Genomic DNA, 27,204 nt, shown 5'->3' on the forward strand with positions numbered 1-27,204 from the left:
CTCCCACAGTGCGCCTTTGAACTTTCATCTGTTCCCACTGTTGCGGCCGCCATTTTGGATCATTCAACAGGCGCTGTGCACCTAAATGGCTTAACGCCAGCCTTTGCATAGATGTGCGCATGTTTGAGATTCTCATGCTCTGTAACGAGTTGATACATTACCAGCACACCAAGCTTGCATTGAAAATAGGTGATCAGTGGCTCTTCCATGTTACACGTGTCACCATAGCAACTTTGTTGGTTGCTATCGGTGCTCTCTCAGTGGTGGGAGGGCTTTGCAGGATCTTTGTGGATGAGCACTCCGTTTGTTCTATGGAAGCGCCCTCACAAATACTTTATACTGCGCATGCACCGGTCTTGGTCCAGGAGCATAGAATTATGGATATTTCCATTAAAGGATTAAGCAGTTTTTTGCGGCTCCAGATCAGAAAAACAGGTTAAATATGAGGAGACATGAGGGCACCACTCTAGATGAGCATTAACTCTTTAGTACCCTTTCCTTGTTCTTTAATAACATGTTAACAGAAATTTCAACATGTACTCACAGACCCTACGACTGGTGTAAAAAAAAAAAAAAAAGTAATTTTGATTTAAAACAAATGTAGGACAGACCCCAGTCTAACTATAAACAACAAACAATAGGAATATAAAACCTCACCCCTCCAATAAGTAGAATTCATCAAATAACTAATGAGGCAAGAGAAATGGCATAATGAGGATAAATCACAAAAATTTAATAAAAAGTTTTTTTTTTTGTTTTTGTTTTTTTTACCTAGAATGTGTTCATGGATTAATTCTTTTAACAACCCAGAAGTCTGACCTACATATTGTTTATCATACTTAGTATATGTTAATAGATACATTCTAAGTGTTGCAATTCATGTACTGCCTTGTCACAGTAGATATAAAGGTTTTTCCCTACCTATACATTGTGTACAAAGTAAAAGCCATGTAAAACCCCAACAAAAAAATGTAATCAGTGAACAGCCTCTTAATTCTTTAAATACCTGCCACTTCTTTTGTTCAAATGTTAATAAGGCTGCAGCATCCCCTTAATCAATTAGGATTTCATCTTGGGAACTGACTTTGGCTCTTGGCTTACTGAGCATGCTCAGTTCTTCTTAACTCGGGTTGCTAAACGCACCCACTAATCTAGAGAGAATTATGGCGTGGTGTAGAGAAGGTAGTCTTTTTACAATGCTAAGGCCACAGCAATGCATGGTGTACTGTCCACTCTCATCAGCAGCCCCATGCAGCTGCACCGACAAGACCAGTGTTGGCCTGAGTGTAGCTAAACAAAGTTGAGATTGACCCTAAAATGCACGCTTTTTTGTTTTTCATGTCTACTTCTGCTCTGTGTAGCTGCAAAGTAAGCTGCCAATGAGAACAAATCTGCTTCTTTTTGCCTGCCTACAAAACGCAGGCGAGAGAAGCAGATGGTGTGCCACATGTGACTGTAGTGTTAGAAAGACCGAAGTAAAATTGATTTTTAACTGAAAATTAGACAGCCAATAGGTCTAAAATGTGATTGTGGTGTATCTTGCTACTATGAATGATTGCAATATTTTAAAATATATTTTTAGACAGTATTATTGGCTTTATTATTATTATTCCTCTTCCTTTTACCTCACTGGTTTATGGGTGAGCTCTACAAATTGGTGAGGTATGGGTTTATATTCCCCTGAGTTTGTCATTTTCAATTGCCCTATGATTAAAGGAACAGTAACATCAAAAAAAATTAAGTGTTTTAAAGTAATTAAAATATAATGTGCTGTTGCTCTGCAAAAAAATTGTGTTTTTGATACAGAAAAGCTACTATATGAATAAGCTGCTGTGTAGCCATGGGGGCAGCCATTCAAGCTGGAAAAAAGGAGAAAAGGCACAGGTTACATAGCAGATAATTAGTAGATAAGCCCCATATAATGGGGGTTTATTTGTTATCTGCTAAGTAACCTGTGCCTTTTCTCCTTTGAATGGCTGCCCCCATGGCTACACAGCAGCTTACTTTTAAAAACTATAGTAGTCTTTCTGAGGCAAACACACCAGTTGTAGCAATGTGGGGCAACAGTACATTATATTGTAATTACTTTTACACACTTTCATTTTTTGGTGTTACTGTTCCTTTAAGTGTTGTGTGCATAAAATATGTAAGGCTGGGGTGTGCCCTGATTGAAATAAAATGTACTTTTCTTTTGCAGTGCCTGGTATGCATGCTGAAATTTCTACTGGTGTGGACTACCTCCCTAAGGTGTAGGTCTGAAGCAGAGTACCTGGGGGTTGATATCACAACTTGCAGCTCGGCAGTAAAGTGTGACTGAAGTTTATCAGAGCACAAGTCACATGACTGTGGCATCCTGGGACCTGGGAAACAAAGAATATGGCTAGCCCCATGTACAATTTCAAGAGCATTCCTGATTTTTTTTTTTTTTCTAATTTTAGGGATGGGTCATAATCCATAGAAACCTAAGGCAAACACAGTGCCTGAACATTACTGTATGGAACAGTGGGAGGCAGAGAGAAGCATTTTGACAGATGGTGTTTTCAGTGTAAAAAAAAACCAAAAACAAACACTTGTTACATTAACTTAAGGTGCTTTAAGCAAGGCATTTAAGTTACTCAAAAATTATGAGCCAAAGGAACAGAAATCACCCTTACTGACTGTCATGGAAAGCAGACTCCCACATTTTCATGCAACTATCATCTGACAAGTCAAAATCATCAGACTATCATCAAATAGTTAGGACTACCATAAAGGGTTTATCTTGAAGTTATATGGTGGCTTGTCAATTTTATAATCATAACTTTGTAACTAAAAAACCCTGTTTTTGTAAATACATGCACTTGCATAGATACAAAATTACTAGCAAGACAGGGCACCAGGGAATATACATACATCAATTGCCTCTCTTTTGTATGCTTGTAGCTAATTTGGTCAGATCACTTGCACTCAGGGGTGTTCTGGGCCCTAGTGCCACCTCTGCCTTGCCCCTGCACACTTAGGTTTTTTTGCCAAGAGCCCCCCATCACTAATGCAGAGTGCAATAGAGCTCTCTGCAATAGCAGAGCCAAAATTCCTATTTAAAAATCAGACTTTCCAGGATCAGCTTTTTGCCTCATGGCAGCAGCACCCCTGGTTGTACTTATATATTTTAGTTTGCCATTGAGTGTGAACCCCCCTGTCCCCCAGGTTTTGTGTATAAAGGCAATATTTACAGCTATAAATGGTTAACAGAACAGTTTCTGGTAATATCCAATTGCGTACATTTATTTTTCCATTACAAATGCTAATTAATGGCCCCTCTACTTACACTTGCTCTCAGCTGGGAGTCTTGGTTTCACATTTATCCTATATCTAGAAGGAGTATGGGTTTCATAAATAATTACTGGTTAGCATCAAGTTTTCAAACACATTAATATTTCAGTCATGTTGCTTGGGACCTACATTAAACAAACACACAAAGCCAAATATAACATGCTGGTGTGCTAAAATACGAATGCAAAATGTCAATGTTATCCTTTATTTTGCAACAAAAGTGGAAACATGTTGTATGAATTTTTCTGTAATATGACTATATAAAACAGCCAGGACATCCATTTATAAATTAATTATTGACCCCTTACATTACACTGTACATATCCTTAAACTGCAATGCAGTTCAGTACTCATTTTACATTTAGAAAAATATTGACATGAAGAGAGAGCAACAGTGAGTGAAAAAATATAGTTTTGTTAATGATAGCAAAATCAATTTGAATTATACATATACACACACACACACACACACACACACACACACACACAGACTGGAATTGAAGACAGTTAATAATAGTCATACTTTTTTTGTATGATTATAGAGAACATCAACTTTCTATTGCAAAATAGCAAAATCATTTATACCAACGATGGTACCCTACCAATGAAACCAATGTTCTTGACATTTGAAATGCTCTGCACAACTCTTCTCTGCATATAAACTGTCTGATAATACAAGATGTGCCTGACCTCTGCAGAAAATCTATTTAATATATGCCACATAAATACAGCTACTACACCTTACTTTATACACAAACACATAAATAACAGGAAAAATTAAATAAAAATACATATACTACATCCTGGTTGTGCAGTTGATTGTATATACATATAAAATATATATAGGTATGGAATTATTCAGAACCCCATTATCCAAAAAAAGCTCTGAAACACAGGAATGTGAATTCTGTTGGACCAGCAGTTCTCAACCTATGGGTCTGGACCCCTTTGGGGGTCAAATGACCCTTTCACAGGGGTCGCCTAAGACCGTAGGAAAAGACATATTTCCGATGGTCTTATGAATAATTTTATGGTTGGGGGTCACCCCAACATGAGGAACTGTATTAGTGTCAACACATTAGGAAGGTTGAGAACCACTGTTTTAGACCAAATGATTCTTAATTTTGAGCAATTTGTTTTTCTCTGTAATGGAACAGCACCTTCAGCCTAAGAATAAAGCCATGTTGATTACAAAACTGATTACAAAATGTATCATGCACTCATTTTTTGTTTAAGTGTTGGTGCCACATTTTTATCTTCAATTTTACAAAATGTATATATCTGTGTGTGAGTTTAACGTTAAGATGTATCTTAGTGGTCTTAAACCACAAATAATAGAAAAGGCCCTTAAGAAAATCCCAGAGCACAAGCATTTTGGATTATTAGAAACAACACACACATTTTTTAATCAAACTGCACAGTTACATTTAAATACACCAAAAGCAAACAGAGCTCGCCTCAAACAAACAATGAAAGCCATTAAATAGAGCATGTTTCCAGAATAGTAGCAGGAGGCAGATGGTTACAGATAGCTCAGTCTGTGTAAGTAGGAAGCACACAGGGTTGCCACCTGGCCCAGTTGCTAAAAATGACCCTTAATGTGGATGTTACTAAAAGGGAAGAGAGATAAGAAAGCTAGCAAGGCTGGGATTAGTGCAGTAAAAGGGGATAGTTCTTTAGATGCGTATAAGTGCACACTACGAGCACAGCCGCCCCACTGCGTAGTGATAACACCGAATAGCAATCATTCTGACATTTCCCACAATAGGTCGTAGTCGGGCTGTAAAGTACATGTGAAATGATGCACACGCACAGCCATCAAACACGAAAAAGAAACCCGTACATAAACGTAGGATTCAGCAAGCAGGGTCTCACACACACAATATGGATGGACGGGGCCAGTACATTCCTCCTCTCTCTACACTGACATCTGCCAGCATTATCCCCGTCTGTACCCCCACCCCCAAACCTGCGGGTAATATTCCCTGCCCATTAGCTGGATTGCAACACTGTGCCAGCCAAACAGCCGCCCTATTGAAGTGTCACTGCTCCCCTTGCTTATATCGCCTTAGCTAGAGGATAGGCAACCTTCAGCACTCCATAATTGTACCTTCCCGACATCCCCTTGGCAGAGCAATAGAGAGGTGCAGTTTAGAAAAAAAAATCATGGACTAGAAGGTTTCATTTAATTTGAGACGTGCGCACCCTCCCTCCCTACTCTGAGTTAAGCCGCAAGTTCCCGTACAGTGCAGCAATGCCCTCTGTGTCCCCAAGCAACACCGACCCCACACGCCCACATTACCGTTCTGAGCACAAGCCGGTCCCGGGAAGAGGCCGCAGTAACCCAAGAGCAGCCCCAAGGGAAGGATGGCGGACAGGGGAGGGTGGTTTGAGCGGGCCATATGCGCACGGAGTGTGAGACCCAGCCAACGAGGCTCAGTAACTAGTCTCTCTGGCCTGGAGTCCGGTGTCCGCCGCTCCCCCTCGTCTCCTCCCTCAATCAGCACTCAAACTCGCGAGATTCACCTGCAGCAGGATCAGCAAAACCGGGGGGAGCCGTTGCGTGTGTCCGCCGGAAGCGGGAGTCCGCGCCTTAACCATGCTCGGTAGTCGGGCGCATTCAGAGTGTGTTTGTGGTTGGGGGGTGAGTAGGCAATGAAATGAGTGTATGCGAGCATTTATTATACCCATTAGGCACATAAAAGAAGTAATAAGGCTACATTTAAAGGTGTTCTATGAAGGGCTGAGCAAAGAAGTGCCTTTCCTTATAAGAATATTTACAATACATGTTAAGGTTTTCAAATTTGAAACAAATGTTAGTGTTTCGATAGTGGAAACTATATTATAATTGGTCTAGGGTTATATATTAAAGGTGAACCTCATCAGTGTTTTTGGGTAATTAAAGAATCTTCATTAAAGGAACAGTAACACCAAAAATTAAAGTGTATTAAAGTATTTATAATATAATGTACTGTTACCCTGCACAGGTAAAGTTGTGTTTTTGCTAGACTAACAGTACTATAGTTTATATAAATAAGCTGCTGTGTAGCCATGGGGGCAGCCATTCAACCTGGAAAAAAGGAGAAAAGGCACAGGTTACATAGCAGATAACACAGGGGGCTCAAACTCAATTTACCTGGGGGCCGCAGGAGGCAAAGTCAGGATGAGGCTGGGCCGCATAAGGGATTTCACAAAAAATTGTCTTTCAAGGGATAATGCAAGGCACGGCGGGCGGGAGCTGCTGATTGCGGAAATGACGTTATGCCATCATAACAGTTATTATGGGAAGATGTTCTGTGTGCACAATTAGCTCCTTATGATGGCATAACGTCATTTCCGCAATCAGCAGCTCCCGCCTGCCGTGCCTTGCATTATCCCTTGAATCGCAATAAAAATCGCAATCCATTGATTGCTTTTGAGAAGGCGTTGGTGCGGGCCACAAAATATTGTACCGAGGGCCGCGAGTTTGAGACCCCTGAGATAACAGATAAGCTCTGTAGAATATAATGGGGCTTTATCTGTTATCTGCTATGTGCCTGTGCCTTTTCTCCTTTGAATGGCTGCCCCCATGGCTACACAGCAGCTTTGTTTATATAAACTATAGTAGTCTTTCTGAGGCAAACACACCAGCTGTACCTGCAGAGGGCAACAGTACATAATATCGTAATTATTTTTATACACTTTCATTTTTTGGTGTTACTATTCCTTTAAACGTGGTTTTGTTATTTGTAAATCTGATTGTTATTAAAAGCAGTATACTCTTGGTTCCACCTGCAAACAACATAGCCAAAGGCATTTGCTTAACTGGCCTGGAAAAATCAAACCATTGTGGGAATAAGAGTCTTGGCTGTAGAACTGCAGTGGCGTAAAGATGTTACTGGGCCCCTTAGCAAATTCAGTTTAGTGCACCAAAACCTTGATAAGTTGGCCTATTCTACTAACATATATTGAAGTTGCTCATTAATTAGGACAATACTGGGCTGCCCTGCAATCGCTGGGTCTGCTTCCTCTGTAGTTACGACCCTGAAGAACTGGCTATGTCGTGTCAAGAAGCAGGAATGGATCCAGGGTCGGACTGGGGTGTGCAGGGCCCCATCAGCCGCGTCCCCTAACCCCTCCCCCCAACGTCCTCCCCTGAGTGTTCGTAAGTTTAACGCATCTGGGGAGGAACGGTCGGGCAGGGGGAGCGCCGGCAAGAGTCGTGTCTGGGCCACCGGGGCCCACCAGGATTTTTCCCAGCAGCCCAGTCTGACCCTGAATGAATCATTTGCTTATCCAATATATTTAACCACTGCAGTACTGGACAATGTATGATTCACTATGGCCAGGTTTGGACTAGGAATCAAAGTAGGCCATGGTATTCTAAGTACACAGAGGCCCAAACAACCCCATCAGCCCACTAAATAGTGACTGTCTATGGCAATTTACAGCAGGCCCTCTGGCATTTGCCAGAATCCATGGATTGCCAGGCCTAGCCGGCCTGACTATAGCCCAGTGATACGATTTGTGTGATATAATCTAAAATGTATCCATGCAATGCTACGCTGAATATATTTGTTTCTTTTTGTTCAATTTCTCATTGTTATAATTAAGTATATATAAGTATATGTTTAGGGTTGGACTGGGGGATGCAGGGCCCACCAGGGCTACTGCCTCAGGGGCCCCTGCACCCCACAATGGGCCACTGTTGCATCCTTTACATTGCCCCTGCAGGGCCCCCCTCCCCCAAAGAAGTGTAACTTTCCTTCAGAGTGTTGGGGGAGGGAGACGGTCGGCGCCCTGTGGGGATCAGGTCTGGGCCTGGTCTGATTTTTTTCCTGGTGGCCCAGTCCCTGTGTGGTAACACTTTTGCCACCTGTAGTTTTTTTTTATTTGTTGTAATTTATTTCTTTGTCTTTGTTTTTGTAAGACCAACGACTGACCCCCCCCCCCCAACATTTGTGAATGTTGTACAAAGGTGAACAACCCCTTTAGGGCTCTGGCACACGGGGAGATTAGTCGGGCAAAACTCCCTGTTCGCGGGCGACTAATCTCCCCGAGTTGCCTACCCCTGCCATCCCACCGGTGAACATGTAAGTCGCTGGTGGGATGGCAGACGCGGCGGCGCGATTTCGCGCATATCGCCGAAAAAGACTCGCGAGTCCGCCACGTCTGCCATCCCGCCGGCGACTTACATGTTCGCCCGTGGGATGGCAGGGGTAGGCAACTCGGGGAGATTAGTCGCCCACGAACAGGGAGTTTTGCCGCGGGCGACTAATCTCCCCGTGTGCCGGAGCCCTTAAAGTAGGAGGCCACAGTCCTTTTAGAAGTGTAACTACTGAGATACAACTGATTAAACAGCAGCATATCTCAGAGCCAGCTAGGGTCTACTAGCAGTCGTGTAACTATAGAGGAAACAGATCCCGTAGTCGCAGGGTGGCCCAGACCACGAGGTCTGATTCCTCTGAAGTAATAAATTCCCCACCCCAGCTTCTCTGTTACCTGTGGGCAGGGAGAAGAGTACACGGGTGGGCACAGGGTCGGACTGGGGGGTGAAGGGCCCACTGGGGTTCTCTCCCCAGGGGTCCTGCAGGTGCCTGCATGTTACTGGGGTGGAAATAAAGTGTAGTGGATTTATCAGAATTTTTGAATAAAAGAGGAATCAATGATTATAAATAAGAGAAAAACTCTAGTTGGACATAAATAAGTCATTACATTACTTTATCGTTACATTAGGCCTACATTATTACCAAGCCTAGCACAAATGTTCTGTGTAAAACAGTTGTTTTAAATTAGCAGGTACTAAATAAGACCAGTTGCTCTAATAATTGCTAAAGGGTGATTAGCCTACATCCTAGATCCCTCCAAATGGCTGTATTAAGGGCCCTGTTACACTGGGTGCTTCATTGCCTGGTAGAAAATCACGTTTCCTGTGGGCAGTAAAGCACCTGACAAAATTCCAATATAGTTGGAATTACTTAATCCCTCAAAAATGCAGAAAGGAGGCATTTTTAAACAATTATCTGGAATCACTACATGTAATTTATATGTAGTGATTCCAGCTAATGTGAAGTAGCAGGTATTGTCTAGAATTTTGTCACCTGCGGAAAAGATTTGCAACGTCCTGTGTGTAAGCAACCTTTGGTGCTTAAAAGAGTTTTGAAACCATCTAAAATGCATTGACTATGAACTTACGCTCTCCCCAAGGGTGCTGGGATCCTCCTGGGCTTTGTTTCTGAGCAGTAACTTGTTTGGGTTTTCAGGTCTCTCCTTTCTGTTGATCTCTGCTAGTCCCCCTTTTGTTGCTTCCCTGGACTGCTCCCCAAGATGGCTGCTGTTGGGAGTTTTTTTAAGTGTCCTAGTACTCTCTTTCTTCTGGACACCGACTCAGGTATTCTTGTTTGTCATGCCAGCAGTATAATTAGAACACAGAGTCTCAAGTTTAGTGTTATTCCCATTCCACAGACACTTGGACTCTCTCCAACCTCTTAAAGTTCCAAAATTCAGATAGGTCACTGGAAAAAACTCAAAATGTAGAAAAGGGAAAAAACATAATATAGTGTAGCATTCAAATAAATATATATACAGTACATCCTTGTGTCATACACTAACACAGTGTCAGCATGAAAGGATTCTCAAACACATTATTCCAAACCTAATAAAAGCCCGTAAAAGTGGTTTAAAAGTGCCACACATTCATCAAACGTGTGCATAAGTGATTGTGAGAAGGGTAAAGTGTAGTGGACATCCATGCTGTTTTGTCACCAACTAATAGTTGATCATACTTGTATTCCATATACATAAGAAATGGATTTGTAATTTAAAATCTTGCTGGTCTCTTTTACCTTAACAGGCAATAAAAGGTGGCATAATGGAATAATCTTGGAATAATGTGTTTCAGAATCCTTTAATGCTGAGATGGTGTGAGTGTGTGACACAAGGGTCTATATATTTATTGGAACGCTCCAGTATATTCTGTTTTTTCCTATTCTCCATTTTTTAGTTTTTTCCAGTGACATCTGAATTTTGTCTTGCCAGCAGTGCCAGGGCTGTCAGGAATTATGGGGCCTTTTACTACTAAGTTAACAGGTCCCATTCCCCAGGGGGCTTCAGTTGTTAACCCCTTTTTCACCTGGGCCACAGGGTGGAGGGCCATGCCAACAAATGGGGCTCCAATGAAAAATAAAATGACCTGTATGTGAATGACCACACCCTGATCTGCCCATTATGCCTGGACAGCCAATTAGAGCTTTCCTGAGCCACTAATGTTTCCTGATGTCATTGCTGTGTGTTGGGGATGTTTGGGAACAACTAATAAATTAGACAGACATTTTATGTTTTGGCTTACAACATGGTCTCTTAAAAAGATGCTTATTGGACAAATAACCAAAGATTTAAAAAACCACTAACTGCCCTCAGTGTGTTAGAAAATCCAGTTTCTGTCACAGGCATAGGAAGCAATGTCAGACTAACAGGAGACACAGCCAGTAGGAATTAAGGCTGCTGCCAGTACTATGCATGACTTATAAAGAAGTAAAAAAAGCAACTGTAGTTTTTATAGGGGTCACTGACCCCCAGCACAGGGTCTGTGCAGATATGAAGGATCAGCAGAGGGATGAATCTGAGGTGAATATCTCTTCAGCTGCACATTTTTGTTAACTATATATATATGGCAAAGATTGTTCTAATAATAGTGTTTCACCCTGGCAGGTCAGTAATCCAGGTGCAGTCTCTGAACTGTTACAATCTGCTACATGAGTTGATATATTTCTAAGCAGCATCTATGGAATAATTGCAACTATTGTATCAATTATAGCAGCTGCCTTTAATGTAACACAGGTATTCTGATTAGCAGGGCAAAATATAAGAAATGCATAAACTATTGTATCACATTAGAATAGTATAAAGAGTTGGTGACCCCTCCTAATTAGTTGCCCTAGGGTGAGAAAAAAATGACAAGCACTGGAAAAAAAATGTAATTTCTGGGGAACTATCTCAAAACAACTAAACTGATATAAAGGTTTGGAAACAGATCCGCTTGCCTACATGGAGGAGTGTAGGCAAGCGGATCTGCTTCTCTCAGCCTGCCTGAAAAATGCAGGGCTGAGAGAAACCCTTGCGCTAAGAGAGCTGCTTTTACCAGCACCAGCACTGTGGTAGTAGCAGCATTGTGACATAAGTTGCTAAGTAACATAGTAACATAGTAAGTTGGGTTGAAAAAAGACATACGTCCATCTCGTTCAACCATAACGCCTATATCTAACCTGCCTAACTACTAGTTGATCCAGAGGAAGGCAAAAAACCCCATCTGAAGCCTCTCTAATTTGCTGCAGAGGGGAAAAAATTCCTTCCTGACTCCAAGATGGCAATCGGACCAGTACCTGGATCAACATGTACTAAGAGTTATCTCCCATAACCCTGTATTCCCTCACTTGCTAAGAATCCATCCAGCCCCTTCTTAAAGTTATATAATGTATCAGCCAGCACGACTGATTCGGGGAGGGAATTCCACAACTTCACAGCTCTCACAGTAAAAAATCCTTTCAGAATATTTAAATGGAACCTCCCTTCTTCTAAACGGAGTGGGTGCCCTCGTGTCCGTTGGAAGGACCTACTATTTTTTTTCTCATTTTATTAAATGGAACTCTGTGGCTGTGACCTGGAGTGGGACTGGTCAACGAAAGTGGTAAAATGTAGGCATGGTCTACATCAGGGGTCCTCAAACTTCTGAACCAAGGGGCTGTATCAAGGGCCCCTCAGACTGTTGGGGTGCCGGACCGCTATCACCCCCCCCCCCTCCCCCCATCATCGTCAAACTGTGGCCCAATCTGGTCGCATTCCACCCAACCCCCCGGCGTCGTCAAACTGTGGCCCAATCTAGTCGCATTTCACCCAACCCCCCCGGCATCGTCAAACTGTGGCCCAAACTGGTCGCATTACCCCCAACCCCTCACCCCCACGCTCCGTTCATCAGTCCACCCTCCTGTCTCCAGTGCTCCTACTGTTTCAGTTCCCCCCAGTCTGCCATCTGTCCTCCCTCACAGCTCCCCCGTCCCGCTCCCCGCTGAGCCCTCTCTCCGCTGCCAGGGGTGAGGATGCAGCGGAGTCCAGGTGGCCCAGTCTGACCCTGGCAGCGGGGGGCTGTAGTTTGAGGACCGCAGGTGTTTCATGATCTGGATTTTTATAGGAGTCCCTGGATTTCACTTTCAAAAAGTTTTGTCTGTATCAGGGCCGCCATCAGAAATCACGGGGCCCCTCACAAAAAAAATTTCTGGGCCCCCCTCCCACCAGTACAAAGGACTCACAGATATGAGACATTGGTAGCCAGCAGGGCCCCCCTAATACATGGTAGCCAGCAGTGCCCCCCCCAGTACATTGGTAGCTAGCAGGGCCCCCCTAATACATGGTAGCCAGCAGGGCCCCCCCCAGTACATTGGTAGCCAGCTGTGCCCCCCCAGTACATTGGTAGCCAGCTGTACCCCCCTTCCCCCAGTACATTGGTAGCCAGCTGTGCCCCCCTTCCCCCAGTACATTGGTAGCCAGCTGTGCCCCCCTTCCCCCAGTACATTGGTAGCCAGCTGTGCCCCCCTTCCCCCAGTACATTGGTAGCCAGCTGTGCCCCCCTTCCCCCAGTACATTGGTAGCCAGCTGTGCCCCCCTTCCCCCAGTACATTGGTAGCCAGAGCCTTGTGCGGCGGCTCCTCCTTGGCGGCGGCTTCGCGCTCCTCCGGCGAGGCCCTTCCTTTATGACACCTCGGCGCTTCTGAGTGCTGAAAGAAGCCAGGCTCTTTTATAAGGTTGCGCCCCGTGCGTACTGACGTGAATGTACGCACGGGGTGCAACCAATAGGATCACCCGCTGACCACCAATGACAGGGCCCGGAATTGATTTAAGGGGGCCCGGCCGTGCTAAAGTTTTCTTACTAGCTCGGGCCCCCTTAAATCAATTCCGGGCCCTGTCATTGGTGGTCAGCGGGTGATCCTATTGGTTGCGCCCCGTGCGTACATTCACGTCAGTACGCACGGGGCGCAACCTTATAAAAGAGCCTGGCTTCTTTCGGCACTCAGAAGCGCCGAGGTGTCATAAAGGAAGGGCCTCGCCGGAGGAGCGCGAAGTTAAAATCGTCTGGGCCCGGGACGGCTGTACCCCCCTGATGGCGGCCCTGGTCTGTATATCTGAAAAACTTCATGTTATTAAAGGAATATTGTCATGGGAAAACATGTTTTCTTCAAAACCCATACCTTATTAGGGCTTCTCCAGCAGAATCCTGCATTGCAATCAATAGGAAGGTAGCAAGATAGCAGCTTCCAGTAAATATCAGAATAGCACTCAATAGTGAGAAATCCAAGTCCGGCTTGGGACTCCTCCATTTACTTGGGTGTAGGAGAAACCATAGCTTATTTGAAAGCAGTTCTAATGTGTAGCGCTGGCTCCTTCTGAAAGCTCAGACTCAGGCACAATGCACTGAAATGGCTGCCTACACACCAATATTACAACTAAAAGATACATTTGTTGGTTCAAGAATAACATATTGAATGGTAGAGTGAATTATTTGCTAAGTAAATAGTGTAATTAAGAAATAAAAAGTATACCATAAAAATCATGACTGTATAACTTTAAGCAATAACTTAAGCAATTACTACAATGACCAGGGTACAGGGATTGACTCAGTAACTGCATATTGCAATTGAGAAGCACTATTGCCTGGCATCATGTATGAGAATTATGTATGTATGTTGATATAAAGAGTTAGGGGATAATGGGGATCACGAATTTTTATTAGGCATAAGGGTTAGGGGCCGGGTTAAACCCAAACATAGCCCCATTTTTTGCATTTCATTTAGCTACATGTTTTTGTTACTGACTAGTGACTAGGCCTGAGTGTAATTATAGTCATTAACTTGCTTTTATCTATATCCCCACCGGCCCACCCAGTCTCCGCTGTTTCCATAAAGGGTTTATTCCCACTATCTGTATAGCCCCCAACCATTAACCGGAGCGTCGGCAACTCTAATCCTTACCCTGACTGCTTTTGTGAGCTCACAGCAGCCAATGGGAATAGCGCGCCTCTCCAGCGTTCAGTGGCTGTGATATCTACAGGAGGGGGAAGAGCAGTCATGGAGTCCCCTGTGAGTGGGAGGAAGTGAGTGTTTCCTGTGGTTCGGGATCTGTCTGGTGGCGAGTGGACCAATTCTGCTCTTTGTGCCGGACATTTTCTAGCAAGCATTAAAAACCTTGACGGTGAGGAGCGGGAGGGAGCCCCTGCCGCAGGGCACAGAAGTGAAACTGTTAGATGGTTCTGTTGCTGTTCTAATAGCCGGTTACCGCTGTGAACCCAGAGGCTTTCCAGGTATGCTCTCATAGATACGTCGCCAGATGTGTTTATTAGCTGAATAGAGGTTCTTCCGAATGGCTATGTGTGTACTGTTTCTTTGTGGGATGCGGTGAGGGTGTGAGTGGCGCTAGGGGCACATGATCTGGGAGCGTTGGAACAATAGTGCAAACTTCTCTAAAATCAAAAGAATCTCACAGGCCCCAAACAGCTATTAGGTATAGAGTCTCATTCGGTTAGATTTACTTTCTGTGCTGTTATTGTGTACATAATCATTGGATTTATGGCTCCATGAGTGAGAAGAAAAAGTGGCTTTGTGGTAGCAGATGTGGGCAGGGTGTAGTCCTGTGTGTGCCACATACACTGCACTTTATATAGTGTCCTACCCGGTACTGTTACACCCACACTGCACAGGCTGCTTCAGATTAGTAATGCTCTGTATGTACACCGTGCTATTCTTCAGTACAGCCAAGATACAAACCCTGAGATGTTATCTGGCTGCTGTTTAATAGTTGTGGTGTTGTCTTCTGCCTTTTGATGCGTTCCTCTGAGCCTTTTTCTAGCCAGTGTGTAAAAAAAGAAACCAGCCATATGTGTATTCCAATTATGCCATTGCATCTGTATTTACACCCAGAAAATGCATAGGCGTGCACAAATAACATGGCAGTAAAATCCCACATTTTGAGGAAAGGTGACATTTTCAGCATCAAATACCAGTATGTTGATTCATTAATCTGATATCTTTATCGCCTGAATGCCAAATAACTTGAGTATGGAATATGAGAAGTGTTAATGTAGACATTTAGAAGGTTTTTGGAAAAAACGCACACACTTCCAAATCTATTGTGTAGTCGTTATCTCCTTATTTGTCACAGTATCATGTATTTCTTTACATTGCAACAATTAGTGGCCATACACAGACAGGTTTAAGCTGCTGATTTACCTTTAAACCTAGTCGGCAGTTTATCAGCCCATGATTGGGCCCTCGGATGGGCCTGCCAAAACAATATTTGGCTGAAAAATGGGAAGGTATTGATTACGCAGGTGAGAACCTAATTGGCCCTGACAGCCTGCATTTCGGTGATCCAATCATTTGCCCCATCTGATATTGCTGAACAGACCTTTTAAGGTCTGTTTAGACTCCTAGTCTCTTTCACCTCTTTTCTGTAAATGAGGGAAGGGGGTTGTTTATATAGAGGTGCATTCTCAAGCTTAATTCTTTTTTTTTTTTATTATGCTCAGAGATAAGGCATTTAATCTTGTATTGTTTTGTGGATCAGTGGCTGATCCTGAAAACAAAAATGGAAGTAGGCTGCTGTGTAGTGGGAAAAGGGATTCCTCACTTACATGCAAGAACAACGATAAGTAAAGTAAAACATTTGCTTACAGAACAACACTACTTTACATGTAACATGTACAAGCCAGTGATCAAAAGGGACACTGTACATGGGACCTAGCAGGCTGGAATGTGATAGTACGTTTTTGCTCAAGGTTGCACAAGGCCTTTGAGTGAATGGTTTAACCAAGTGTATACTAAAACAGTAGGAAGCAGTATACTAGGTAATAACTAGAAAAAAACAAGCTTCCTGTTATGGTGAGCTCTCCATCTAATTAGGGCTCACTTGAGAATGCCATTGCCGAATGTCTTTGGGACACTAAGACATGGAGACCACTGTATTGCTTGAATGCTATTAAGCATTTTTATTCACATTTAGCCTACTATAAATTAATATTCAGTATTTTTCTCTGGAACATTTATGGCACCTTTACTACTTGTTTGCATAAAATTTTCTGTTGAGTTACTACTAAGTGTATGTTACCTTTTACTTGTTTTCCCAGTTCTAAATCATATACCTGATACCAGGACATGGCTCCATTGTGCTTGCTGCTCCTCCTTTCTTTGACAGGTAAGTCTCACTTTTATCAGAAACCATATATTAACATTTACACCCACCCACAAAATATAAAAGCAGGTTAATTAGCTTCTAATAAAAATCATGATTGTGTGTATGTGTAATAGACCCTAGGCTGTAAGCTGAGGGGCTCAAGGTCTGATTATAATCTCTGTAAATCGCTGCGGAATGTGTTACAATTTAGATGCAATTTCGTTGATTTGCAGAAATTGCCTTCGCAGCGTGTGCCATCCCACCGGTGACTTACATTTTCACCGGTGGCTTGGTAGTTCGGGGAGATTAGTCGCCCGTGACAAGGGAGCTTTGTCTTGGGCGACTAATCTCCCCGTGTGCCAGAGCCCTAATAATAATTGCTGGTGCTGGAACCCAAAGCAGCTGATTAGTTAGCTATTACTGCTTTTATTGCACTTAGAATAATAAAGACTAATAGCTGAAATTAGTAAATGAAGGTTTGATTCTTAATGGTTAATTTGAATCTTCCATGGCTAATAATGTTGTTTGTTTTTTTTTTTTTTGTTTTTTAATATTGTTTTTAGCAATGATTATATAGCATCATTGGCAAATGTTACCCATAACAATAAATCCCCTGATAGGGTTTAGTGTTGTAGCTAGAAAGCGATGTGCCCTCATCCTCAAAAAAAAATCTTTGAGGGGCTCAGCACACCCGAGGACAGCATTCCCCCTCTGCCCACTTACACCTACAACCTAGTTGGCAGTGAAGTTTAAGGTAGGAAGGTGGGGGTGGGGGGGACTGTTTTACAGCAGATCACGTGGTTTGGCCCTCCCCTGAGAATCTTGCATTTTAGTTCTGCTGTATTTTAGTTACAGAACTACTAGAGTTTGCTGATCTTGTGTTATTAGAATAATTGCAGCAAATACCTGGTTAAGCTCACCAAACAGGTGTAATGCGGGTATCTTAAAGTTGTCATTTATTAGCTGACATTTTACAGACATTTTATTGGGGATACTGATGCATATATTATTTCTTTTTCTATACTACACCTACTGTTCACCTTTAGAATAGTAAGTAAATGAATACAGGCTTGAAAATATAGAGTTGCTATACAGCTGCTTGAAAGAGATGAACTCTGGGTGATCAAACAGAATAATAAAGATTAAGTTTTACTGCTCATTGATCTGCCTTGATCCCATAGAGCAAAGCACTCACACCATGGCAGGAAGCACCTGTAAAGAACACATAATGTCCAGTAAGACTGCCTGAAGTGCAAGAAGGAACTGAAAATGCAACACAAGCAAGCTATATTTTGTGTGTCTTCTAACACACATAATTCTTTTAATTAGGATTAAATAGCCTAGCCCCACATTGCAGTAAAGCCTTTTAGCATTGCCATACAAATATAGCAAATATCTCCCATAATCCAGAAAAGCTCATGTCTTGTATGCTTTCCCCCACTGACTAACATAAGTTATAGATGGTCCATGCATTCACTAGACACCTGGCTTGGTGTTGCAGTGATTCATAATATTCAGAACAGGACCATGCACTCTCCCAAAAAATGTATAATTAACCCAGCATTTCTGAATCAATTGTTTTAAATTGCACTTCCTATAGAGCAAATAAACTTTTTTTGTTATAGGTGTATAAGAAGTGTACATAGACATGGCTTTTTAAATACTAGTCTGTGGGATGAATAGACATTGTAACAAAGGGCAGTCTGCCAAGTACTTCATAGTACAGGTACGGAGTCTGTTATCCAGAGACATGTTATCCAGAAAGCTCTGAATTATGGAAAGGCTATTTCCCATAAACTCCATTTTAAAGGAGAAGGAAAGGCTAATAAAGAGTTACTCTCAAGATGCAGGCATACCTTCAGTCCTCTCAAACTTAAGTCTCCCCATATTTCTCCCGTTCAGATAATCAGAAGCCATAGGGAAAAAAAAAACTCTGAGCTCTGTAAAGAAAATTTCCATAATGCCACGGTCCTACACCAAGACCGGTGTACATGTGCAGTTTGTAAGACTATGAGGAAGCTTTCTGCTGATTGGCTTAGATCACACATTCCTAATGGGGGGGGGGGAGGGGCAACAGGAAAGGAGAGGAGAAGTAAGCTTTATTAGAAAGGTCTATGTAAATAAAGCCATTAGCACTCCCAGAAATGCTGCAATGAGTTAACTTTTAAAAGAAACACAGGATTTTTTGTCTCCTTTTTTTGTAAACATGTTCTTCCGTATCAGACTTTCTCTCTTTTAGGGCTCCTTCAGGTTTGGGGCACAAGTCTGCTCAGTTCTCTCCTCTCACCCTCTCCCCCTTCCATAAGAATGCATAAGAACTCACTCCCCCTCCCTTAGTGTGTGATCTGAGCTTCCAATGGCTATAGCTGCAGCAGGAAGCTACCTAGACCAAGCTTAAATGGCAGCTGCTATCGGAGGGAGCTTTTAGGGCTCTTTACCCGGGTATAGTAAAGCTTTCTGCTGAATAAATATAGTGTTCTAGGTGGCACTAATGTGGCAAATCTATTAGCAGTAAATGCCAAAATCAATTTACTTCTCTTTTTTAAAAGATTTCCTTTTTCCTGTAATAATAAAACAGTACAGTACTTGATGGTAACTAAGCTGCATTAATCTATGCAAAACAATGGTGGCAAAACAAGCCTATTGGGTTTATTTAGTGTTTGAATGAATTTTAGCAGACTTAAGGCATGGAGATACAAATGACAGAGATCTGTCTGGAAAACTGCAGGTTTCAAGCATTCTAGATAATAGTTCCTATACCTGCACAAGAAATTTGTGTTTGCAGCAGCATGACCACTTCATGTTTTAACCCCTATACTCTTTGGTAGAAGCAGCCCACTCATCCCCAGCACCATGAAGTACCTGTCGTTTTAGTGATATACACATTGAGACATGTTGTGATGTCACTTTCGACTTATACTGTGTAGAAGTTCTATGGAAGTATAATAATTACTATTATTATTTATAAAGTGCCAGCATATTCCGTAGTGTTTATACAATACAATTTATACAATAAATGGGTTTATACATTGAACATAGAGAATTTCATACAAAACAGCCTAAACTATCCCAGCCAACCGTGTACTCTCATAAGCTGATCTAAAGGAGTGTTATATGCCAGTGTCATAAGTGTCAGCTATAAGAAAATTCTTATAACCATCACTTTTATTTGCTTCAGAGGCCATTGACCTGCGCGTTCCTGAGTTACCTGTCACAGGGCTGCTGGATAAAGATGTAATTTTACCCTGCTGGTTCACTCCATCAGAGGGCTTTTCCCCCAAGAATCTTAGTGTGTTTTGGAAGTTACCAAACCAGCAGCAGGATTATGGCTTTGTCCTGGGAGAGGATCTACAAGAAAACCAACCCCCGCAATATAAGGACCGCATTGGACTCTTCCATGAAGAGCTGTCCAAGGGCAACATGTCTCTGCTTCTCCAACGAGTCCAACTGATTGATGAAGGCATTTATATCTGCTTCGTTAATGTCCAGAACTCAAGCTATGCTTCTGTGAGTCTACAGGTTGGGGGTGAGTATAAGAATTGTAATATGTATTGTCTCTCTAACTTAAAGGACACGTAAAGCCAACATTTTCCTACCATGTATATAAGCTGGGAACATCATCTCCCCCCCAAACCACACCATTTGTATTGCATATATCCTCTCCTTTCGCCAGCACCATCACATTTTCCTAAAACACATAGCAGCTTTCACCAGGCAGTCATTTTCCCTCTCATCATCAGTGACATTTACATCTGCAGACAGCACATGTGCGCTTTAAAGTTCATGCAATGAAGGATGTAGGATTACGCAGGCAGAATTTACTAATATTTACTAATATAAAAAAGTCCTGTTTGGATTATGCCCTCTAACCGTTAAACGCTCTGGACAGGAGATTGGTAGGACAAAAAAAAACACATTTCTCCACCAGAGTGCACAGCTAGAACAAAGTTTCTGTGGAAACCAGCAGTGCCATCTCTTCATTGGCTGCTAGACTGGAGGGCATGTTTGATAACCTGAGTTGAGAAGAACTGGGCATGCTCAGTTGGCCAAGAGCTAAAGTGGGTTGAAGGAGGAGAAGGAATCCCATGTAATTAAAGAGATGCTGCAGCCTTTACATGCCCTTTAATAAGGCTAATTACACACTGTAGATATTAGATCATGTAGTGACATTAGTCAGGCCAATTTATTGAACCTAGGCACCTTGTGTTTGCACCCTCCGGTGATTTAAATTGTGCACCATATAACTGATTCTGTACAGACATATCATGTAAACTACACTGATTTTCAGAACTTTTCAATCAGATTCCATTATCGGTAGCAGAATTTTGGAAAGTTAATTTTCAACAACCATTGTAATGTCTCAAGTAGTGTGTTTTCTCTCTTCCTCCCCCCAAATTGCAGCTTCTTTCACCAAGCCTACTTTGCACTTGGAACCTAGTGAAGCACTGAAACCTGGTGATCAAGTGACAGTGACTTGTCATACCTATGATGGATACCCAGAGGCCGATATACTCTGGCAAAACGGGGAAGGAAAAAACATGACAGAGAATGTCACAACTTCACAGGTGGCTAATGAGAAAGGTCTATTCCATGTCCAGAGTTCTCTAAGTGTCATTCTGGAGACAAGCGACACTTACACCTGCCTTGTGTTTAATCCTGTCTTGCAAGAGGAGACTCATGCATCCCTTACTGTCACTGGTAAGTGTGTGGCAGACCATTTATCAAAGGGCATGCTGGTTCAGCACACCTTGTCCCTGTCATGTGAACCCCTGCTACTGTAATGCATTGTGTTGCAATGACCTGTGTTTGTAACCATGTATTATATTTTAATGTCTTTTTTTTTTTTTTTTTATAGGTCAGCACCTTTCCTTCCCCCCAGTAGTCCTTTGGGTGACAGTGGGGCTGTCTATTTGTCTACTATGTTTGCTTGTTGCTCTAGCTTGCGTATGCAGAAAACACCTGAAACAAACGTGCGAGGAAGAACAAGAAGATGCAGGTACCATGCTCTTTTCTATCATTTCTGTATTTCTTAGTGGGAATAGGAGTGTAAAAAGAGAAAATCATTGGGTGATCTGTAGCAGATATTGTCCTGTTTTTGTAAAAGTTTGTCATTTTATACAGGGAATGAAGAACATGAGGAAAATGGAGAACTCAAAACAGGTAAAAGCTATACTATATTTACCAAAAAGACATTGGGGCCAATTCACTAAAGGTCGTTAACGCTTATCGCATACTTTTTTGCGTTAAAAAGCATGTGATAAATAATAATTCATCAACGTAATTTCGCACGCGTTAACACTCATATCGCATGCGTTAAAAAGTGCATTATCGCAATGCGTTATTTTTATCGCATAGCAATAATACTAATGCATGATTCACAAACACGTATGAAGCGTTAAACGCGTAAAATGTGGCGATAATTACTGTGGAACTTAACGCCTCCCAGGAGTAGGCATTACTGAACAAAATTGCAGCTGGTGATTGTCTGTGGTGACAAGATGGAGTTTGCAGTTGGATTTTTTCAAGTATGCGATCTTCCTAGAGTGATGCATGCTTGTGTTTTCAGGGAAATGGTAATTTTCAGAAAAGTAGTTTTCAGAAAGTAACTGCTACGTGCGTTATAGCGTGCGCTAATATCAAGTGCGGCGAAAAATATCGCACACAGCGGATATTATCGCGCATGCGTTAAAATATCGCTTAAAATCACTCATTGCCAGATAAATAACGCCAAGAACATCACTTCTTAATTCAGACAAGTGTCCTTTTAGTGAATGGATCGTTAACTTGCAAAAAATAAGAAGTGATAATATTTTTAATGCATACTATAAATAGCACTTTTTTTTTACCTTTAGTGAATCAGCCCCATTGTTATAAATAGCACTCGTTTTTTTGACCTTTAGTGAATCAGCCCCATTGTGTCTTTTTCCCAAAACGTTTTTTTCCCTTTCTTCACTGTATCATTTATTTATTTATTTGCCATAATGTGCCCAGGCTAATTAAAGCAATTTCTGATCTAATTAGCAGCAATTAATATGTATGCATAAGCCCTTATTGTCTCCATTTCTTAAGTTTGTAATCCTACTTGATCTGATGACCACTTAAACCATAGTTCTCCCTTTCCTCAATCACAGTTTAATATCTTTCTTATGTATACTCTTTATGATCCTTGTCCACTTGTGTTACAGCTATGCAGCCTTTGAAAGTCTCTTCGGCCGGAGAGGGTAAGTCTGCTTCCTTAGCATTTCCTGTCCAATCTTTGTCTCTTTCCTGTGGCACTGTGTATTATATAAACAATTATCTTCCTTGCAAATGTTCATAGATCATGTTACAGGATGCAGATGTGAGCTTTAATGCAGCCACGTTTAATACTAGATGCTTATAAAACAAACACTTTTGAGGGTAAAATAATCTGGTCAAAATATACTGAGCAGTAGCATAAGGATTGTAGTCTAGAGAGTCAACCTAACCTCAAATATTTTATTTGTTTATTTTTTGTTTAGAACTGACCAATGTTCTTTTTATATTACAGCCTGTTTTTTATTTTATTTTTTTTAAAAAAGGCTTGTTGTTCCTATAACTGGTGCCATCTGTTTTTGCATTGCTTCTAGTAATATCCTGTCATGCCTTACACTCTAGGCAAGATCTTAAGTCATTATATTGAATTATTACACAGAGCTTAAACAGAAACTACTGGCAGTTATAATCATGGCAATAACCTATTCCCTTTGACTGATTTGCTAGCTTATCGGCCCATGTAGGGGCACAAATGATGGACCTGACCGACCGACATCTGGCCCGAAATCAGCCAGATATTGATCGAGCAGGTTAAAAAATTAAGTCAGATCAGGGACCGCATCGGCTGTTGACGCGGTCTCCGAACCAACTGTGCCTGTTACCGGAGTTCTAATTCGATTGTTTGGCCCCAGGGCCAAATGACCGAATTAGCCTGAATTCACCTGATATCGCCCACCCGTAACATGTATGGCCCCCTTTTATCTAATTCTAGCAGTAAAGCATTCTGCCCCTAGAACCTTTGTTCATAAAGCAAATTGATTGAATTGGATCAGCCCAGAATTAGCCTCCTTTATATAATTACTAATATTTCCACTTCACAGATATGTGCATTCTGCCCCACTAGACCTACCTTTTCTTTTTTTTTTTTTTTTTTTTTTTTTTTTTTAACAAGATCTGCACTCTCTCAAAAGTTTAAAAAGCCTGACTACTCTACCATTTCTCCTTAGATTCACTAAAGAGCCTATTAAAGAGCCTCAGTAAGCTATTAAAGGAGGGAAAACAATATATACTTGCATATATACACACACCTCAGAGGTGCACATGAAACAATGTTAAAAAAACAGCTGCCTGGGTGCAAAAAAGAAAAAGAAGCAAAAGAAAAAAAAAAGTTCTGCTCTCATGGGTCTTGAGTAAATAAATCAAAATTATTTATTCAGTCATAAGTACAGTGCAATGTTTCGGTCAGTTAGTACTACAAAAATGTAACACTAGATGGCGTGTGAAGTGAACAAAATAGATATACAGGGTGGGCCATTTATATGGATACACCTTAACATAATGGGAATGGATTCCCATTATGTTAAGGTGTATCCATATAAATGGCCCACCCTGTAGATAGGCTTTCAATAAATATAGTTTTCCATACAAGCATCATTTTTGTTAATTATGTATAAGCACATTTTTTTGCTTTTTATCACTTCATTTACTTGATTCCACTCCCATTGAAAATCAAGCAGGAAAAAACAAAGTATAAACATAAATAGTGATAGCCATCCAGGTTAAGGGGTGTATTGTATAAGGGTGTATACAGACTTTGTATCAACTTTTAATATGTTATAGATTAACTACATTTTTCTATCAGCGTTCAATAAAAAGTCATTCCCTCCCCCCCCCCCCCCCCCCAATCCTCAACACAAACAACAATGAATGGGGCTTTTGCTGAACTTTTGCCTTTTGTTTTATTTATTTTTATTTCTTGTGCTAAACAAGAAACTGCTTTCTATTTCTAACTTCCTGTTTCTGCTGAACCATTCTTTGTATAAAACCAATTTCAACTCCACAGATAAGCCCTCTGTATAATTTCTGCTCCTTGTCTCCAAGCCTGACACATGCAGTAGCTTAGTGAGGGGATGGGTTTGTTCATACAGAGATCGTTAACATAAAAGTTGAAGACTAGGTGCTGCTTTTCTTAGACTAACTGCTATACATTATACTAAAAGCAGATGGATTTGGCTATAATTAAGCAGCTAGTTCAACTTGATGCAACGCAACACATCATTTTTCTATTGGGACTGTATATCCAAGGCAATATTCTAAGCTGTAGTCTAAGAGTAGTTCTGTTTTTGCTCTAATAAGGATTAATTATATCTCTGTTGTGATCAAGTACAAGGTACTGTTTTATTACAGAGAAAAAGGAAATAGTTTTTAAAAATGTGAATTATTTGATTAAAATGGAGTCTATGGGAGATGGTCTTTCCATAATTCGGAACTTTCTGGAAAATGAGTTTCCAGATAAAGGGTCCAATACCTGTATGAGAAAATGTGCAGTTGCCTTTTGCTGTTTTGGCTGGTGTGTAGGAAATATTATCCAGAACTCTTGATTAGCCTGAGCCAAATGAAAGGGAATTCATATTGGACACATCTAACTTTCTTCCCTGTCTTTCAGATGATGATGCACCATATTTAGAATGAAGCAGAGTGAAGTTGCATTCATCATATGCACATTACTCAAAAATGACGAAGGGCTCAAAACTACAACACACTGGAATCGGCATAGATTTTTCACTGAACTCATTTTCTACATAAAAGGCTTGCAGGATGTTGCCTGCTTTTATACCTTATCAATCAATTTATTACAGGATTTTTTTTAGGCTTTTTATAAGAATTTTATGGTGTTTTTTTTTTAAAGGAGGGTGATTCACGGAATAGTGTATAAATTCCCTCTTTTTTTTTTTTTTTTTTTTTTAAGGGACCTGAAACAGATTCTGGAGCAGCATAATTCAAAGCACTTTATTGGAAAGGGCTAAATGGTACAGGCAACCACCTCCTATCAAAAATAATGCCAAGAACCGTGTGGAAGGTGGCAGCCCTCTTTATTTTCTGAAGACCTTTACGATTTATTGTTAGAAAATCTATTAATGTTTGATTGCTTAGGATGCAGAATGGTGCATATTTCTCTATAATAACTTAAAGGTGCTCAGCATCCCACTTCCATTCTGACTGTGGATCATCGGATGAAAATGAGCCTCTTTGATGTTGCCAAATGTCTGAAAGATGAGGAATGCTTGAAGCAGATCTTTGTAGGATGCACTGACCTGTTTGGAAGACAAGGGAGTCAGGGAATGTCTGTGCTACCTATCCATATGAAAGAGTGAGACTATAAAGATTTTATTATTTCCTTCTAAAAATCTGCTGGTCGGATAAAATGGGAAAATACAAAAATATACGTGTGCCTTTGCAATCCATTATCTGCCCTGTCAAGACCAATGGTGTAAAATACAATTAACATTGGTAGAATTTTTTTAATGTTTTATTTATTTTGCTGCAGACTCTATTTACACTGGTAAAGCCAACAGCGAGCTGCCACCTCGCCCTTTACATATAGCATTGTTACATAGGTCGCTGCTACCTTCTGACAAATGCAAGTAATTAAAAGCGCTGCAGATAATGTTTTGCTGTTTTTTCATTATGTTAAAATATCGCATGAATACTTGAATATACTAGCAGATATAATTGCAATGTTCATTGTTATGTGTTTTCATATGGTATATGCACTTCTAGGCTGACCTGCTCAAGACTGGACAATGTTTAAATAGCAGTTTAATGCTTAAATGGAGTACCCCCTTGTGTAATGTGAGTGCAGTGGATAGGGCCAGTGCTGGATTTATTTTTTGCCTATTGCTTAAATCCCAAAAATTGTAAGCTAAACAGGACAAACAAAACTGAAGCTACTCTATGATTGGTCCTTGTGTGGTTAATTCAGTGTAAGCCCTGTGATTGCACCATGTTGACCAAGGGGATATAATACCTCTTTAATATTTGATCATTGTGATTTTGTCCAGTATCTATAGACCAGTTCAAAATATTTTGTGTGTCTGGATTTCTCTGTGTGTTTTGACTTGGGCTGCTGTTGGAACCCAGTGGCGTTAAAAGGTCACTAGTACTCCGTATAGAACAGAAGCTGGAATGGAAACCCTAAATGAAGCTTTACCTGTGCTGATCTGTGCTCTGCAGGTCCTTAAGCTGGACATATATGCACCCATATTATTGTACAAAGCAACGTTTCGTACGATATTTGGTGCATGCATGGTGGATTGACCAAACAAACAGATATCCGCAAAAGACTTGGATATCTGTCGTCTCAATCAGATTTTGATTGGGCACCGTTGAAGGCAACATGAGCAAAAGCTGCGTTTAGGGCTGACTCCTCAGATAGGGGTAGAATTCCTGTTGGTTCTATCTCCATAACTGATGATTCAGCCCTGAATGTTAATGGAGGGTACTAATGACCAATGGTCGCAGGAAAGATCAAAATTGTAACGTGCACAGCCAGCTTTAGGCTAATGGCTGAAACTGCTCAGCAATTATGCACATGTGCTAAAACATGATCAGAAAAGTTCTGTGCATGCAGTGATTCAGAGGCTATACTGGGAGCACTTACTTGCCACCTATGGATATCAG

General features: G+C 41.4%; 2 protein-coding genes across 10 annotated transcripts in view; one reads left to right on the plus strand and one right to left on the minus strand.

The window, feature by feature from the left end:
• The window catches only part of nptn (neuroplastin), a 40,662-nt gene extending 34,721 nt beyond the window's left edge, over window positions 1–5,941 (minus strand). For 4 of the 6 annotated variants that reach the window (XM_031897995.1, XM_012966684.3, XM_012966681.3 and 1 more), the window contains exon 1: window positions 5,615–5,814. In XM_031897995.1, coding sequence (XP_031753855.1) covers window positions 5,615–5,714 — 100 coding nt within the window. In that variant the 5' untranslated portion in view covers window positions 5,715–5,814. Of the gene's footprint in view, window positions 1–5,614 lie in introns of all 6 variants that reach the window. The other 2 variants (XM_012966685.2, NM_001044493.1) reach the window with 2 other exon arrangements.
• Window positions 5,867–26,262, plus strand: cd276 (CD276 molecule). Of its 4 annotated transcripts, none has more exons than XM_031899129.1 (8): window positions 5,867–5,956; window positions 16,463–16,530; window positions 19,688–20,035; window positions 20,911–21,207; window positions 21,365–21,505; window positions 21,631–21,669; window positions 22,695–22,730; window positions 25,190–25,291. In XM_031899129.1, exons 2-8 carry the CDS (start codon window positions 16,491–16,493, stop codon window positions 25,213–25,215), a joined length of 927 nt encoding a protein of 308 aa, XP_031754989.1. In that variant the 5' UTR covers window positions 5,867–5,956; window positions 16,463–16,490; the 3' UTR covers window positions 25,216–25,291. The 4 variants fall into 4 exon arrangements, with proteins under 4 accessions (XP_031754989.1, XP_031754990.1, XP_031754991.1 ...); XM_031899130.1 differs by lacking the exon at window positions 5,867–5,956 and adding an exon at window positions 13,437–13,456; XM_031899131.1 differs by lacking the exons at window positions 5,867–5,956; window positions 25,190–25,291 and adding exons at window positions 14,203–14,641; window positions 25,493–26,262.
• Window positions 26,263–27,204: the final 942 nt, after the last annotated feature.

The sequence above is a fragment of the Xenopus tropicalis genome, chromosome 3 (genome assembly GCF_000004195.4).
Source record: "Xenopus tropicalis strain Nigerian chromosome 3, UCB_Xtro_10.0, whole genome shotgun sequence".
Lineage (NCBI taxonomy): Eukaryota > Metazoa > Chordata > Amphibia > Anura > Pipidae > Xenopus > Xenopus tropicalis.